At 39.2% G+C, this 19,024-nt stretch overlaps 1 protein-coding gene across 1 annotated transcript in view; it reads left to right on the top strand.

Annotated features, from left to right (window-relative positions):
* The window catches only part of LOC140480594 (contactin-associated protein-like 2), a 2,042,618-nt gene that overhangs the window by 1,105,126 nt on the left and 918,468 nt on the right, over nucleotides 1-19,024 (top strand). The window contains exon 12 of the mRNA XM_072575654.1: nucleotides 13,746-13,865. Coding sequence (XP_072431755.1) covers nucleotides 13,746-13,865 — 120 coding nt within the window. The remainder of the gene's footprint in view (nucleotides 1-13,745; nucleotides 13,866-19,024) is intronic.

Here is a 19,024-nt window from a genome sequence, read left to right as displayed (position 1 = left end):
AATTAATTTTCACAACACACTACTGAGGCTGTACTTTGTCACAGAGTTATAGAATTACAGAGATGTACAGCATGGAATCAAATGCTTCCGTCCAACTTGTCCATGCTCACCAGATATCCCAACCCAGTCTCGTCCCATTTGCCAGGATTTGGCCCATATCTCTCTCGGATGAAGGGCTTTTGCCCAAAACATCAATTTTCCTGCTCCTCGGATGCTGCCTGACCTGCTGTGCTTTTCCAGCACCACTCTAATCTAGACTCTGATTTCCAGTGTCTACAGTCCTCACTTTTGCCATAACTCTCTAAACCCTTCCTATTCATATACCCATCCAAATGCCTCTTAAATGTTGCAATTGTACCAGTCCAACTCGTCCATGATGACCAGATATCCCAACCCAATCTAGACCCACCTGCCAGCACCTGGCCCATATCCCTCCAAACCCTTCCTATTCATATACCCATCTAAATACCTCTTAAATGTTGCAATTGTACCAGCATCCACCACTTCATCTGGCAGCTCATTCCATAAATGCACCACCCTCTGTGTGAAAAAATTGCCCCTTAGGTCTCTTTTATATCTTTCCCCTCTCACACTAAACCTACGCCATCTAGTTCTGGACTCCCCCACCCCGGAGAAAAGACTTTATCTATTTACCCTATTCATGCCCCTCATGATTTTATAGACCTCTAGAAGGTCACCCCTCAGTCTCCGATGCTCCAGGGAAAACAGCCCCAGCCTGTTCAGTGTCTCCCTGTAGCTCAAATCCTCCAACCCTGGCAACATCTTTGTAAATCATTACTGAACCCTTTCAAGTTTCACAACATCTTTCCGATAGAGAAGAGACCAGAATTGCATGCAATATTCCGACAGTGACCTAACCAATGTCCTGTATAGCCGCAGCATGACCTCCCAACTCCTGTACACAATACTCTGACCAATAAAGGAAAGCATACCAAACGCCTTCTTCACTATCCTATCTACCTGCGACTCCACTTTCAAGGAGCAATGAACCTGCACTCCAAGGTCTCTTTGTTCAGCAACATTCCCTAGGACCTTATCATTAAATATCTAAGTCCTGCACTGATTTGCTTTCCCAAAATGCAGCACCTCGCATGTATCTAAATTAAACTTCATCTTCCATTCCTCGGCCTTTTGACCTATCTGTTCAAGATCCTGTTGTAATCCGAAGCAACCTTCTTTGCTGTCCACTACACTTCAATTTTGGTGTCATCTGCAAACTTATCAACTATGCCTCCTATGTTCACATACAAATCATTTATATAAACGATGAAAAGTAGAGGACCCAGCACCGATCCTTGTGACACACCACTGGTCACAAGCCTCCAGTCTGAAAAACAACCCTCCACCACCACCCTCTGTCTTCTATCTTTGAGCCAGTTTTGTATGCAAATGTCGAGTTCTCCCTGAATTCCATGAGATCTAACCTTGCTAACCAGTCTCCCATGGGGAACCTTGTCAAATGCCGTGCTGAAGTCCACATAGATCACACCCACTGCTCTTTCTTCATCAATCCTCTTTTTTTACTTTTACAAAAAACTCAATCAAGTTTGTGAGAAACAATTTCCCACGTACAAAGCCACGTTGACTATCCATAATCAATCCTTGCCTATTCAATTACATGCACATCCTGTCCCTCAGGATTCCCTCAACTACTTGCCCACCACCAACGTCAGGCTCACTGGTCTATAGTTCCCTGGCTTGTCCTTACCACCCTTCTTAAACAGTGGCACCACATTAGCCAACCACCAGTCTTCTGGCACCTCACCTCTGACTATCAATGATACAAATATCTCAGCATACTGGGCCCAATAATCAGTTCCCTAGCTTCCCACAGAGTTCTCGGGTACACCTGATCAGGTCCTGGGGATTTATCCACTTTTATCCATTTCAAGACACCCAGCATCTTCTCCGCCATAATATGGACATTTTTCAAGATGCCACCATCTATTTTCCCACATCTATATCTTCCAGGTCCCTCTCCACAGTAAACACTGATGCAAAATACTCGTTTTGTATCTTCCTCGTCTCCTGTGGTTCCATGCAAAAGCTACCTTGCTGATCTTTGAGGGGCCCTAATCTCTTCCTTGTTACCTTTTTGTCCTTAATGTATTTATAAAAACGCTTTGGATTTTTCTTAGCCCTATTTGCCAAAGCTATCTCATGTCCCCTTTTTGCCCTCCTGATTTCCCTCTTAAGTATACTCTGATGGCCTTTGTACTCTTCTGAGGATTTACTCGATCTCCCCTGTCTATACCTGACATATGCTTCCGGGTTCTTAATCAAACCCTGCAATTTTGCAGTCATCCAGCATTCCCTATACCTACCAGCCTTTCCTTTCACCCTAACAGGAATATACTGGCTCTGGACTCTCATTATCTCATTTCTGAAGGCTTTCCATTTTCCAGCCATCCCTTTATCTGCGAATGTCTGTCCCCAGTCAGCTTTTGAAAGTTCTTGTCTAATACCGTCAAAATTGGCCTTTCTCCAATTTAGAACTTCAACTGTTCGATCTGGTCTATCCTTTTCCATCACTATTTTAAAACGAATAGAATTATGGTCACTGGCCCCAAAGTTCTCCCCCACTGACACTTCAGTCACCTGCCCTGCCTTATTTCCCAAGAGTCGGTCAAGTTTTGCACCTTCTCTAGTAGGTACATTCTCACACTGACTCAGAAAATTTTCTTGTGCATTCTTATCAAATTCCTCTCCATCTAAAGCCTTCACGCTATGGTAATCCCAGTCTATGTTTGGAAAGTTAAAATCCCCTGCCATAACTACCCTATTACTCTTACAGATAGCTGAAATCTTCTTACAAATTTGTTTCTCAATTTCCTGCTGACTATTAGGGGGTCAATAATACAATCCCAATAAGGTGATCATCCTTTTCTTATTTCTCAGTTCCACCCAAATAACCTCCCTGGGTGTATTTCCGGGAATATCCCCCCTAAGTACAGGTGTAATGCTATCACTTATCAAAAGTACCACTCCCCCCTCCTCTCTTCCCTCCCTTTCTATCATAGAACATAGAACAATACAGTGCAGAACAGGCCCTTCAGCCCTCGATCTTGCGCCGACCTGTGAACTGATCTAAGTCCATCACCCTACACTATCCCATCATCATCCATTTGCCTATCCAAGGACTGTTTAAATGCCCCTAAAGTGGCTGAGTTAACTGCATTGATAGGCAGGGTATTCCATACCCATACCACTCCATGAGTGAAGAACCTGCCTCTTAAATCTGTCTTAAATCTATCACCCTCAATTTGAAGCTATGCTCCCTCTTACCAGCAGATGTCATCATCCTAGGAAAAAGACTCTCAATGTCCACCCTGTCTATTCCTCTGATCATCTCCCTTTCTGGCTTTCCTTTAACATTCGTAACCTGTGACATTAAGCTGCCAGTCCTGTCCATCCCTGAGCCATGTTTCTGTAATTGCTATCATAACCCAGTCCCACGTTTCTTACCATGCCCTGAGGTCATCTGCCTTCCCTGTTGGCTTCTTACATTAAAGTAAATGCAGTTTAATTTATCAGTACTACCTGGTTCTCTGCTTTGTCCCTGCCTGCCCTGACTGACTCATTTCTTTTCTCAACTGTACCAGTCTCAGATTGATCTCCCTGGGTCAACCCCCCACCTCCTCCCCTTCGAGCAGCTGGAGCAAATCTCCCTGCCAGTATATTCATCCCCTTCCAATTCAGGTGCAATCCGTCCTTCTTGTACAGGTCACTTCCAGCCCAGAAGAGATTCCAATGATCCAAAAATGTGATCCCCTCTCCCATACACCAGGTCCTCAGCTGCACATTCATCTGCTCTGTCCTCCTCTTCCTACCCTCACTAGCTTGAAGCACCAGGAGAAAGCCAGATATTGCTACCCTCGAGGACCTTCTTTTTAAATTCCTGCCTAACTTTCTATATTCTCCCTTCAGAATCTCATCCTTTTCCCTTCTTATGTCTTTGGTATCAAATGTACAATGACCTCCTGCGGGTCTCTATCTCTCCCTTTGAAAGCATTCTGCACCCTCTCTGAGACATTCTTGATCCTAGTACCAAGGAGGCAACACACCATACTGATTGTTCTCTGCTGGCCGCAGAAACGTCTGTCAGTGCCTCTGACTAGAGAGTCCTCCATCACAATCGATCGCTTGGAATCATTACATTAGTGCCTGTCTTGCTACCAGAAACTTGGCTGTTTGTGCTACATTCCCCTGAAAGTCCGCCACTCTCTACATTTTCTAAAACAGCATATTCTTTTGAAATGAGGATAGCCACAGAAGACTCCTGTACTACCTGCCTACCTCTCCTACTTTTCTTGGAGTTGACCCATTACCTGACTGTATCTGCGGCTTTTCTCCCTTCTTTTCACTGAGATCCATCACACCCCCTAGCTCTTGTAAATGAGAAGAGCATCGACCTAAGAGAAACATTGAATCTGGGTGGCAAGTATCTTGCTCAAATAAAATTGGCCACGTGAATGACATTCCCTGGAGGAGGAATATCACCATATGACTCACCAGACACCAGATAAACAGTCAACAAGTACTCAGATACTTGCTTTTAGAATATTTGAACACATCAAAGATGTGAATGCAAGACCTGTACAGGGACAAATGAAAGTGCACCACACCACAATGTACAAATTGTTTATGGTTATGAGTGATTATTTTCTTTACACATCATGTGTGTTGGGTAACTAGGAATTCATTTGTATACTAGCTTGTACACTGTGACTTTCTTTCATAAATTGACCACTGATGTCATTTACTTTCTGTTCAGAGACATGAAGGTGAAAGCCTTTAAATCAATTCCTTGGAACCCAAACCATTTCTCACATTTTATTCGACCATAACCCTTTTAAATATTTTTTTCCACATTTCTTCTCTGTCTATATCTTAATGGACCAGGAAGTGAGAAGAAAAAAAGTCTGTGAAGGGATTTGAAAACCGGCGTGTGATCGGCAACATTGAGGTATTCTTAACTGGATATCAGTGTAGGCTTTGGTGGAAGGCATCTTCTTCCAGCTTGGGCCCAGTGATGAGGAGTCTTCCAACCTAGCATGGCTATCTCGGCCCAGCAACAACCTGACATTCTGGCCTCGTTCCAGAGGGGCGGTCTCAATTGGCATGGTGGTCTCCTGGATTGCCTCTTGCATCCTGGCATGAAGGTCTTGTACCAGAATAAATGTCTTTTGTGGCAACCTCCAGGCGTTCTAGAAGCCTGACTTGGCAGGCTTTGTCTGGCAGGAGGTCTTCTTCTACATGGAGGTCTCATCTCAGTATGGAGGTCTCATTCTGGGTTTTCCAGCAGCCTGAGGAGTGGTTTTGACTTGACATGGCAGTTGCCTTATCCCTGAGGGCGAGTCTCGGTTTGGCGGTCTCATCCAGGGTGGAGGTTGTCTTTGGGAGAGGCTATCGGGTATTCCAGCCTTTGTCATTTTAATTGGCTTTTCTTGAAATAAAATTGATCTGAGATGAACTTTGCCTTGATTTTTATGCTTTATATCTTCTTATCTATGAGTCATGTCATTGATACAGGCGCTGTTATAAAATGTTTCACTGTATTTTTTTGAAAAATGCGGGTGACAATAAATTGCTATTCTATTCTCTTCTAACCTTTCTTCTGCTTGATTGGACTGGCCTTAGCCTGTTCCAATGATGCAATATATTGTGGTATTAGAAATTCGTAGCATAGAGAACTGTGAACACGAAATCATCTTCCTTCATTGTGACAGCGCACATTAAAGTTTGTGTATCTTGCATGACTTACATTGATTAAAAATTGATTGTTTAATTTTGTATTAGTCAAATGTACAATTTATATTGTACACAAATTATGACACAGATTACTTGTGTTCGCAAATAGCTATTTTGACAAATTTCAATTCCCTTGTATTAGTCCTTACTAACTATCCAGTCACTGGTATGATAAATTTAAATTGCTTGTTTGATTAAAGAAGTTTTCTATTTAAAATGACTTGTGCAAAGGGATTAGTCGTCTCCACCACATAAGAGTAGTCCAAGACTAACATCAATGTAAAACTCTAAATTAAACTGTTAACTTTATTCATGGATTGAATATTTGCGAAGAAAAGTTGCCTATGAGCCACAGATTTAATTAGAATCTTGTCTGTATGAAAATTCTTGTTGATTATGATTCAAATGGAAATTAAAGTTTACAGCCTGTTTGAGCTAATGCACACATTATAATTAGGTCATTTTTATTTTCTGTGCTCAATTCCTTTCATTTAGAAAGCGGCACACATTAATTCAGTTATCAGTAGCAGAGAAAGAGCTCTGCTGATAACTGAATTAATGCGCATTGATTTAATTGGAAAATTTTCAATTCTCAGCTCATATGTTTTCTCTAGTTTAATCCTTCAGAAAAAACTGCTTCCAAATTTATATGAATCAAAATCTGTATAATTACAAGTTGGCTATTTTTAATTTCCTGTAATTTCAGACTATTAAGCAAAATAAAGGTCTGACAAATACAAAGATTTACACAAGTGTCATCGGTATGGAGAGGCCTTGTATTTTGCTGACTGATTAGCCATAAGAAGGAAATATTATTTGCTAGCAGGATCTTGCGTGAAAACCATGCATCAAGCTCTAGCCATACAAATGAGTGTAGTTAAGGTCTGTAACAAAATGTCTTAGAGGGTAAAAATTGAACTTCTTTAGAATTTCACCACAAAAATCAAAGAGTAGTTTTATTTTAAATGGAAGAGAAAGGAATGAATGAGCAATTTGGCATTTAGCCTTTCTGAACCAATCCAAGCATTTAATTTAAAGTTGTGATGGAATCATGAGAGTTGATAAAATAATAACTAAGGAAAGCTCATTTCTAGAGCAATAAAATGACAATTTGTCATCAAGTACAAATAATGAATAAAATAAGATGTTCATCTTAGCATGAGAATAAAAACAAACTTCTTGGGAGATCTCCACATATAAAAAGGGAGGGTTGGATAGGCTAACATTCATTCTAAGTCAAGGAAAACAAAAAATAATACCCTGTAAATACTGAAATCACATCTGAGAACTCGTATGGTGTTCATGAGTTAGCTGTGTGGTCAGTGAGATGAGTAATAAGTTAGTTATTTTGTAGAACATTTTCACCCAGAAATGCTATGAATATCATGTAAGAATTCAAAGCGTGCATTTTTATTTTCAGAAGAAATTTTGAAAGGAAATTCTTGACCACATCTGTTAAAAAGTACAGCATTCAGATTGATTATTAGAATGACTTGTTTGATTCACACAGTGCAATGATATGGTGGTTTGAATCACTTTGAAGCATGACACAATCACATTAGGCCAGTGAACAGGTTGAGAGAAAATGGGCAATTGTGCCATTTTGTTTTAATGTTTCAGCTATCCCAGTTTCACAGCAACGAATGATCCCCTTTTTCTTTTGCTCAATGATCGCAATAATGAAAAGCTCTGTCCATTCCAATAGCTCTTGATTTCAATTAATTTTGAAATCTTTATTTCAGCTCATTTCTCGGAGCTAATGCACAATGTAAAATCACATTTTAAGCTCTTATATTTTAGATGAGTAGTACATGCCCAATATTCTACAGTGAAAGGTTGAACCTGTATGGGGAAATAATTGCTCAGGTTGAATTTACACCCATGATGCATAATATTCTAATATAGGCTTTATGCAAGGCATAATATTGTGTGGGAGATTATCAGGTCAGGATGAGAATAAATAATGGAAATAATCAATTTTATACTTTTATAATTTCACATTCAGAATATTTATTGTTTGCACATAGCATTGAGCATTTATTTGATACTGGTGATGTAGTCATAATGTTTGTAGATATAAGGACCTAGATTTTCTGATTTAGAGGTTTTTTCTAAATAAAATATTTAAAACTACTGCATCTCTAATTGACAAGAAATTTATTTTCTCCGTTTGACCACATAACAGGTGTTTCAATCAGCATTGCAAAAAAAGCTTTTAATTTTTTTTAAATTGTGTGGCTCCGCATTATTTCACTACCTTTCAAATGCTATTAATGTTGTGATGAAAACAATTTTCTTGTGTGCAATTTGTAATGTGTAAACCAGTAATGTGTGAAAATGATAAGAGACAGGGAACAGAGTTCCAAAAAGTTGTGCATTTGACTGTTGTAAAGTGTTAGTTAAATTCCATACTGCTTAGGTACAAATGTAGAGCTTATTGTGAAGTTTCTATAGGTCACTCAGAACCGATCAAGATTTACTGACCACGTCACAACAAGCAGTAAAGTGGTTATTGACAATTAATCAGGAGCAGGCAATGAAGACAATATCTAGTCCTAAGGTACTTATCAGTTTAGTCAACTTGGAAGAATGCTGTCTGCCAGAAAGCTAGCAGTTAGGCAAAGAGAAGCAGGAAGCTGGTTTATTATTGAAATTAGGGCAAAGGAATATCCATGAGTTGGAATTTCTTTTTCAGAGCAGCTAAAGAGCTGGAATTGTGCCTGTGATGAGATGTTGGAGCACAGTATGTTGAGTCCAGTAATGATGTAGTCTCAGGAGACAGGAATAAGGAACTGGAAGGTCAGCAATCATTGAGGTATTCCACATTTTGAGGTACTTCTAAAGCTACGTCTTTGAAAGAGAAGAAATTGAAATCCTTGTAATGTTTAAAGTTTCATAAAAATTGATAATCCAAAGTATCTCTAATGTCTAGAAGTGGAGTTGCTGAGAAATGCTTGGAATTTGTCTTGAACAGATTTGCTACTTGATGCGCTCTATAGGCTGTTTAATCACAGTTTGATATCCATATTCACGTTACATTAATTCTGTTAAGGAGCAAATAGTTTGTGCATAAAATTGTAACTTGGATCACCTTTCTTTCTTTGCATACATAGAAACACTAAAAAAAATGTGCAAGAGTAGGCCATTGAGCCCACTGAACCTGCTCCACCTTTCGTTATAATCATGGCTGATCACCCATCTCAGTATCCTGTTCCAACCTTCTCACCATACCGTTCTGTACCTTTAACTCCCTGAACTAAATCAAACTCCTTCTCAAAAATATTCAATGTTTGGGCCTCAACCATTTTCGGTGAGCTTACACAGGCTCACCACTCTCTGATTAAGGTTATTTGTCCATCAGGCCTACTCCATGTGCAGTATCCTTCAACCATGTCCCCTGGTTCTGGCCTCCCCGCTCATCGGAAACATCCTGATTTACACTGTCTAGTCCTGTTAGGATTTTAAAGGTTTCCATGAGACACCCCTTCATTTTTCTAAACTTCAGTGAATGTATTCCGAATTGTTTATGGTCCTAATTGATTCAGTCTTTCTTTATAAATTAGTCCTCCCATTCCTAACTATCAGTCTTGTAAAACATTAGTGCATTCATCCTTCCTTCGATAAAGAGACCAAATTGCACACAATACTCTAGCTGTGATCTCACCAAGACCCTGTAATATTGCAAAGAGGCATTCCATTTGCCTCCTTCACCCGCCTGTTGATTGTCAGCTTGGAACATTGAAATTATATACTTGTCACAGCAAATTCAACAGAGATTTTCAATTAAAACTTGATAAACTTCAGCTAACGGAAAGCTGTATGATATAATGTGTAATGCACCTCGAATAGAAGAAGGAATTGCTGATGAATCAGAACAGTTGGTTGAATATAGACTTAACAACATAGATTGATGAAGTATTGGAACACCATGTTGAAATGAAGGTAACTGAACTGACCAGAGCAGTTGCTCAACTCAATTATAAGATTCTTCCAACACCACTAATCCAAAATCTGGTTTCTACCATCTGCAGTCATTGTTTTTACCTACTCTGAGTTATAAGATTGTCAAGCTTGATAATGCATTAGACAGTGAGACCATAAACAAATACTTGGAGGAAATTATGAAAGAAGTGGAAGTGAAATGTCCACTTTTGACAAATTAGAGTGGAGAAAACAAATGTGTGCTGTGGTTCATCATTCAGATAAACTCAAAACTAGGATGGCCGAAGAGAGCAAACCTCCCTCGGTGCATATGATTCATCTGACATGGAAAAATCTATTGGAGAGAAAGTAATTGAAGAAGATGATTTTAAAACTGGTTGTCAATCAGAAATAGATACTTCCCACAGGAAACTTAAAGTTATGGGAAGCCCAAGTTCTTCTTTAAGCAAGTTGAGAAACCAATACAACATTCATTTTATTATGTACTGTATTACTAGGCATTCATATGTGAAGAGAAGGAGAGCCACTGGTGGATTGATTTGTAGTTACATCAGAAAAGTTAAAAATCCACAGTATGCATTAAAAGTACAAATTGGTCAAGATGGTTCGAAAGAAAACTTTGCGTTTTCACTGCCTTTGGTTTACCATAAAATGATTATGAACTACATATAATTGTTGATGTTCCAACCGGAGTTTAAAGAGGGAAACTAGAAAAATACAAGCATTTTAGCAAAACGATACATAAACCCCACCATTCCTACTCATTAGTCAACAGAGTTAAAAGATTACACGCAGTTAGTCAGGAGCCAGTGAAGGTGACTATTCTTAAGGTACTTCTCCGTTTCGTAGACCTATAAAGGACCTGTCTGCCAGAGAACTGGATATTGAGCAAAAAAAAGTCTGTAAGCAGTGGTGGTACGTGTTTAATGAAGTTGGGCAGAGGAATGCCTGAGAATATGAGTGTTCTTCTCAAAGAAGCTGAAAAGCTGGAAGGGTGTCAGTTTTAGATGCTGGATTGAAACCTTGTGAATTGGAAGATAGGATTGAGAAACAGAGAAGCAAGTAGTAATTGAAGTATTCTGTAATGGAGTAGCTTTTGAGTCAGTTCCAACATGTGGTGTTTAAAAGTCAAGAAATTTGAGTCCTTTGGAAAGTTTAATGAGATTTGATGACCAAACAGTATAACTTATGTTTGCGGGGTTGCTATGAAGCCTGGGATCTGTCTTGACCACATTTATTATTTGATATGTCTGTGAGGGGATATATCACAGCTTGTTACCTTTTATTTACCTCATGTTAGTTCTGATTGTCAGAATACAATTAGTATCTTCCTTGTAGATTTTAATGCAGTTCTAACTTTTTATAGAAAAGCTTATTTTTGTTTAAAACAATAGGATCTCGTGGCTATATTCTTTCAGCAAATGTGTGAGTCTCACACTTTGTCTACTCATAAAAAAAAATTATTGGACCCGAACAACTCAAAATTTGGCCGTCTCATCCAAGATCTTAACAACATAGTCACTTTGAGTTTATTTCTTTTGTAACTTTTAGTTTCCTAATTTGGTGATGAGCAGATGGTTGGCAAAGTTTTCCACATGATCTTGTATGATATTTATCAATATCAATATTTTTGGACAAACATTGCATGTTGAAAGTCATGCTTTATTAAAAGGCACCACCATCAAATCCAGGGGTGAAAATGACAACAAAAAAAAATTGCTGGAGAAACTCAGGAGGTCTGACAGCATATGCAGAAAGAAAGCAGAGTTAACATTTTAAGGCTTGTGACCCTTCTATAGATACAATGTCAGAACTAAGTACAGGATTCGGAGATTTACTCATGGAGTCATAGAGTCATAGAGATGTACAGCATGGAAACAGACCCTTTCGTCCAATCCGTCCATGCCGACTAGATATCCCAACCCAATCTAGTCCCACCTGGCCCATATCCCTCCAAACTCTTCCTATTCATATACCCATCCAAATGCCTCTTAAATGTTGCAATTGTACCAATCTCCACCACATCCTCTGGCAACTCACTCCATACACGTGCCACCCTCTGTGTGAAAAAGTTGCCCCTTAAGTATTTTTTATATCTTTCCCCTCTCACCCTGAACCTATGCTCTCTAGTTCTGGACACCCCGACCCCAGGGAAAAGACTTAGTCTATTTATCCTATCCATGCCCCTCATAATTTTGTAAACCTCTATTAGGTCACCCCTCAGCCTCCAATGCTCCAGGGAAAACAGCCCCAGCCTGTTCAACCTCTCCCTGTAGCTCAGATCCTCCAACCCTGGCAACATCCTTGTAAATCGCCGTTTCAGGCATAAGCCCTTCTTCAGGATTCCTGAAGAAGGGCTTATGCCCGAAACGTCGATTCTCCTGCTCCTTGGATGCTGCCTGACCTGCAGCGCTTTTCCAGCAACACATTTTTCAGCTCTGATCTCCAGCATCTGCAGTTCTCACTTTCTCCTAACATCCTTGTAAATTTTTGCTGAACCCTTTCAAGTTTCACGACATCTTTCCGATAGGAAGGAGACCAGAATTGCACGCAATATTTCAACAGTGGCCTAACCAATGTCCTATACAGCCACAACATGACCTCCCAACTCCTGTACTCAATACTCTGACCAATAAAGGAAAGCATACCAAACGCCTTCTTCACTATCCTGTCTACATGCGACTCCACTTTCAAGGAGCTATGGACCTGCACTCCAAGGTCTCTTTGTTCAGCAACACTCCCTAGGACCTTACCATTAAGTGTCTAAGTCCTGCACTGATTTGCTTTCCCAAAATGCAGCACCTCCCCTTTATCTGAATTAAACTCCATCTGCCACTTCTCAGCCCATTGGCCCATCTGGTCTAGATCCTGTTGTAATCTGAGGTAACCTCCATTACACCTCCAATTTTGGTGTCATCTGCAAACTTACTAACTCGTCTTAAACTGGTGATCATTTTACTGTATGATTTACAATTACAGGTCTTTTATTTTTTAACTTCCTACTACTAGATAGAATAGTCAGTGTAGTGTTATCAGCATATTGCTACATGTTTTCATGTGTAACTACACCTTCTGTACAAATTGATTCCAGAACAAGATGTTTTCAATTCAAGCCAAAGTTTCTGTATGTTTCAAGTTTGTTCTCCAAGCACTGATGAAATGCCTATTTTTTTGCTTGGTGAAATTATGCATTGGAGTTAATGATAAATTTGTCATTATAATTTGGTTAACATGCTTTCTGAAATGTTGCCAGTAGTTGCATTATGGTGAAATCTAGCTGGCAATTTTTCAGAAATGTTTTTAAAAGTGACTACATTCCTTTGAAAGTCAGGCCAATAATTGAGATAGAGGTTAGCATTTACTTTTACCTTTGAACCTTAGATTTAAATATATTCTGAATGATATTCTAATTTCGATTTAAGATATTAAACTCCTACATGAAATTAATTTTAGTGATTTCCACCTAATTTCTACTACACAGTAGTAGAAAGCTGTTCACTATTCAGTGCAGAATTAACAATATTTTTCTGAGATGAAACACAGGAAATTGGTGTGAGAGACAGAAAATATCACATTGCCCCAATTCTGAATTTGTAGTTGAGGCCTTTTAGTCTTTCCTGAATAGAGGAAACTTTAGTTTGTATTTGGCTTGCACTACACCCGACCTTGATGTACCTAATATTGACACCAAGCTGGAAAAGAGCAAAGGTATTTTGGTATCCAGAATGAATACACCTCATTTAGGTAAATGTGCACATTCATCTCAATATGCCAGTTTAAAAATTCAGTTTATATCTGGATAGCAATGGAAAGCCTGTGATCTAACACTGTCCTACACTGGCTGTTATTCAAATATTACATTCTCCCAGCTGTTAATTAGTCAACTTTTGAATGAATCTCTCCTGTTGTATCAAGGTCATTGCCTTATTTGCTTTGTATTTTTTAATCTCATCTTGGCAGCTTGCAGTGTTTATTCAGTTCTTTTAAATTCAAAAGATTTTCAATTTAACTCAATTTGTGCTCTGTTCTAGCAATGTATGAACAGTCCTGTGAGGCTTATAAGCATCTTGGCAAAACATCGGATTCTTACTGGATAGATCCTGATGGCAGTGGTCCACTAGGACCATTCAAAGTCTACTGCAATATGACAGGTAATATTAATGATTCTATGTCAATAACAAGCTTCCTAACCCATATGCATGACTTTGTGTAACCTTCCACTATAATCTTCAGTTTTTTGTTTGGACAGTTACAGTTTCTTGTTAATTTATCTTGGAAGAACCTGTAGTGAAACTTGTAATTTGACAATGAAAACTCAAATTTTCCTTCATTCCTCATCAGAAAATATTTATTATATTCTCAAGTAAATATATGTGGATTCAGTCATAGGTCTATTCTCATCCAAATACACAAAAAGGGTTTTCCAGTTTATATCGAGTAGAACGTTTTACATAGGTCAGGTGCTGGAACATTGCATGAAAATGCTTTCTATCCCACTGTAATTATAATTAATTGCATTTTTTTTTGGTTATTAACCTATACCTTTTTCTTGAGTGGATCTCGATATTGACAATTCTCTCGCATGACCAATGTCGCTTGTTGCAGTTTTGTAAACGTATGGTTCAATTGAAGCAGTCTTAGTCTTAATAGCTTGAGAGTAACAATTCATTCTTTCCAACATGAAATAAAATGGCAGGTGTTTTTGAACACACAATAGTGAGATATTTCTCACAGAATCTTTTAAAGAACATGTGAATTCAAATTAAAACACAGCAATGTTGGAAATGCGTATCAATTAACACCTGAAATTACAAGATCTTTAGTGTTTTAGTTGGGACCTTAATTAAAGGGGGCAGAGCTAAAGTACTGTATACAGTTTGGTATCCTTGTCTAAGAAAGGACATGCTTGGTTCAGCAAAGGTTCACCAGACAGATTCCCAGGATGGTAGGACTGACTATGAAGAAAGACAGGATCAACTGGGCATGTAGTCCCTGGAATTTAAAAGAATGAGGGCGGATCTCACAGAAACATATAAAATCCTGATGGGATTGAACAGGCTAGATGTGGGAATAATGCTTTTGGTATTGGAGAAATCCAGAACTAACGGTCACAGACTAAGAATAAGGGGTAAGGCATTCAGGACTGAGATGAGGAAGAACTTCAGTCAGAGAGTTGTGAACCTGTGGAATTCTCTCCCCACTGGAAGTTGTTGGGATGTATTCAACAGGGAGCTGGACATGGCCCTTGTGACTAAATGGATCAAGGAGTATGTGGAGAGTGTGGGAATAGGATACTGAGATTGCTTGATCAACCATGATCATATTTAATGGTGGTACAGGCTTGAGGAGCTGACTGGCCTACTTCTGCACCTATTTTCTATGTTTTTATGTTTCTGTGAAGCAGGAGAGTACATGTCCAAAATACAAGGAATAATGGAGAGGAACAGATAAATCTGAAATGTATAAATGCTGGCTACCATCATAAATTGGGAGAGGCAAATATGCAGCGGGATCTGGGTGTCTTTGTGCATCAGTCATTGAAGCTGAGCATGCAGGTGCAGCAGGTGGTAAAGAAGGCAAATGGTATGTTGGCCATCATTGTGAGAGGTTTTGAATACAGGAGCATGGATGTGTTGTTACAGTTATACAGGGCCTTCTAGGCCACATCTAGAGTATTGCATGTAGTTTTAGTCTGGTTTTCTGAGGAAGGATGCTATTGCTCTTGAGGGAGTGCAGTGAAGGTTTACCAGGCTGATTCCGGGAATGACAGGACTGACATATGACGAGAAATTGACTAGGTTGGGATTGTCTTTGCTGGAGTTTAGATGAATGAGGGGGGATCTCATAGAAACTTATAAAATTCTCACAGGATGAGACAGGGTAGATACAGGGATGAAGTTCCTGATGGTGAGTGTGTCCAGAATCAGGAGTCACAGTATGAGGATTCAGGGTAGACCATTTAGGACGGAAATGAAGAGATATTTCTTCACCCATAGAATGGTGAGCCTGTGGAATTCATTACCACAGAAACAGTTGAATACATTGCATGTATTCAAGAGGTGGCTAGATATAGCACTTGGAGCGAATAGGATCAAAGATTATAGGGAGAAAGCATGATTGGGCTATTGAGCTGGATGATCAGCCATGATCATGATGAATGGCATAGCAGGTTCAAGGGGCCAAATGGTTTCCTCCTGCTCCAATCTTCTATATTTCAATGTTTAAAAAGGCAACTTTTTGATATATTAGCTGTAATGGCATCGCAAGGTGCTGTAAAGAGGAATGAGCCTTTGAACATTATAAATAGGTCACCTCAGTCTGGTGTGTGACCCAGTGATGGAAAATAAATGGATAAATGGAAGAGAGAATGCCATATTGTGTGTGGCACTTATTGTGAAACCAGCAGAACAAGTGAAACCAAATTACATCAGATGTTATGTAACTGACTTTGAGATTTGAGACATAAACCTGCCCCAAGTCCCCATATTAATATTGTGCTGGACACCTCTGAGAATTCAGGGAATTTTAAAGAGCGCACAAAACCTGCTAAGCAGGTTCAGAGCAAAGTTATAGAGAAAGGTAATGAGCTTTGGGCATTCAGGCATTTAGCAAAAAGAATCTATCTTCTATATCTCATCTGGACTTCCTGAGGGACTTGATGATCCAGTTGTCATAGTCCATGTGGGTACCAACGATATAGGTAGAAAGAGGAAAGAAGTTCAGCTGAGAAAATATGAGCAGCAAAGTGCTGCATGAGAAAACAGAACCAAAGAGGTAATAATCTCCTGATTACTATTTGAGCCAGAACAAATTGCCACAGTGACAGCAAGATTTAAGGGGTAAATGTGTGGCTTAAAAATTGGTATCAGAGAAAGAAGTTTGAATTCATGGGAAAAGAAGGAGCTGGTCTAATGTGATGGGCTCCACCTGAATCACCAAAATAAAAAAAACAGAAGAAGTGAGGTTGGTGGAAATCAGAAACAAAAACAGACATTTCTGGAGAAACTCATGTCTAGCAGCATCTATGGACAGAAATCAGAGTTAATGTTGCAGGTCTAGTGACCCTTTTCAGAACTGATAGTAGCTATCATAAAGTTTCTTTTATGCTGAGTATAAGGTGAGGGGAGGAGGTAAGGAATAAATGATAGGTGGAGATAAAGCCCAAAGAAAGTGAAGAACAGTTGGATAGACAAAGGAGTGGAATAATGGTCATCCTAGGAGGATGAATGGCAGCTCATGGAGATGATTAGTGGCTGACAATGGGTAAAAGCAAGCAATGTGATAACAAGGTTTGATGTATGGGGATTGGGGTAAGGACATGGGAGAAAGTGTCTCAAGCCCTAAAATTGTTGATCTCAGTATTGAGTCCACAAGGGTGTTGAGTTCCCAAGTGAAAATTGGGACCTGAACAAAAGCCTTTTGAAAGTACAAGTAAACCACAAATAACCCTAACCCCTTTATCAACATCCTTTAATTACATCCTTGAGAAATTCCAATAGATTTGTCAAGCACAATTTATCTTACATAAATCCACGCTGACTGTCTCTGACCCTGCCACTGTTTTCCAAGTATTTTGCAATTAAGTCTTCTATAATGGGCTTCAGCATTTTTCCCACTGCCAATGTCAGGCTAAGTAGTCTAAAATTCTGTTTTGTCTACCTCCTTTTTCTAAAGAAAAACAGTGGGGTTACATTAGGCCTATAGAATCTTGGAAGACGACCACCAATGCATCCAATATTTTGAAGGCCACTTCTTTAAGTACTCGAATGTAGGTTATCAGGTGATGGGAATTTATTGGCCTTTATGTTCACTTTGGCCTTGCGTTTCTTTTTTATATACTTATAGGTTCTCTTATTATCTGTTTCTATGCTACATGACGGTTTACACTCAAAGTTCATTATTTTCTTTTGTAGTAATCTTGTGTTGGTTTTTAAAATGTTTCCAATCCTTTGTCTTACCACTCATTGTTGCCGTATTGTATGTTTTTGTCTTTCACTTTAATACTATCCTTACATTCCTTGGATAAACTTGATGGGTTTAATCCCTTTGCAGAATAAATATGTAAATTAGCTCACTAAGCTGGAAGGTTTGTTATCAGACACTTTGTCACCATGACTCGGTAATATCATCAGTGAGAGTCTCTGGTGAAACGCTGGTGGAAGGTCACATCTCTCTATTTCTAGGTCTTGGTTTCTTAACATGGGTGATGTCTGGTTCTTTTTTTCAAGGAAATGTAGATGGGATCAGAATGCTTATTTCTCACTGGGATTTATGTTTTGTGTCATAAACTGTTTTCTTTTAAGTGTCTACTGTTACCACATGGAGTAAACCCCTCTGACAATTTAAACCCATAACACAGAAAAGATTTATCCTGTGCAGTAAAAGTGTATATTCAAGAGGCCAAGCACTATATAAAGTAAAAATTAACAACTTTATTTTTAATGTATAACAGAGAATAATTAACTGACAACTATTTACAAGTCCTTCCTCTAACCTATATTTTACCTTCCCCTTCCAACATTAGTCTGATAAAACTCCCAATTATGATTTACAAAATAAAACTTCTTATCTCAAAACCAAGCAGCTTTCAGTTTTCTCTGTCCTCCTGTCTTCTTTTCTTCTTTTTAGGTGTTCTGCTTCCCAGGTTACTGATCGATAAAGGTATCTTTTAAGAGAGCTATTTTTCTGGGCAGTATGCTGATATCATTAGCTTGGCAGTTCTCCTCCCAACTGTTAAATTTTCCACAGGCTTATACCCCAAAGCATCAGATTGTGTCACTGGTGGATAAGATTGTCAATACTCAATTCAAACTGGATTGGTGTTGATATTTTTGAGGTATAATTTAAACTGATTGACCTAATTTGAATCTGTTTTGTTGTTTCCAGGCAACCAGCTACCCTAGTCTGGATTAGAGTGTTGCTGGAAAAGCACAGCAAGTCGGGCAGCAACCAAGGAGCAGGAAAATCGACGTTTCAGACAAAAGCCCTTCATCATCTATTCCTGATGAAGGCCTTTGCCCGAAACATCGATTTTCCTGCTCCTTGGTTGCTGCCTGACCTGCTGTGCTTTTCCAGCATCACTGTAATCCAAACTTGGGTTTCCAGCATCTGCAGTCCTTGTTTTTAACCAGCTACCCCCAGCAGCTGGAGCACATGTTACAGTTTATCTATTTTCAGAACACTTGGTACTGTCAGGTAGTTTTTGCTAGCTTTTAACTCTCTTAAAGGTACAGTACATCCCCATCTTCATAACACTCCAGCTATCTATGTCTTCATTCTCTCGTAATTCCTCACTTAAAATTTACATAGT

This window comes from Chiloscyllium punctatum, chromosome 8 (assembly GCF_047496795.1).
Source record: "Chiloscyllium punctatum isolate Juve2018m chromosome 8, sChiPun1.3, whole genome shotgun sequence".
Classification (NCBI taxonomy): Eukaryota; Metazoa; Chordata; class Chondrichthyes; order Orectolobiformes; family Hemiscylliidae; genus Chiloscyllium; species Chiloscyllium punctatum.
Note: the sequence above shows the minus strand (reverse complement) of the source record. Positions and strands in the feature narration are given on the sequence as shown.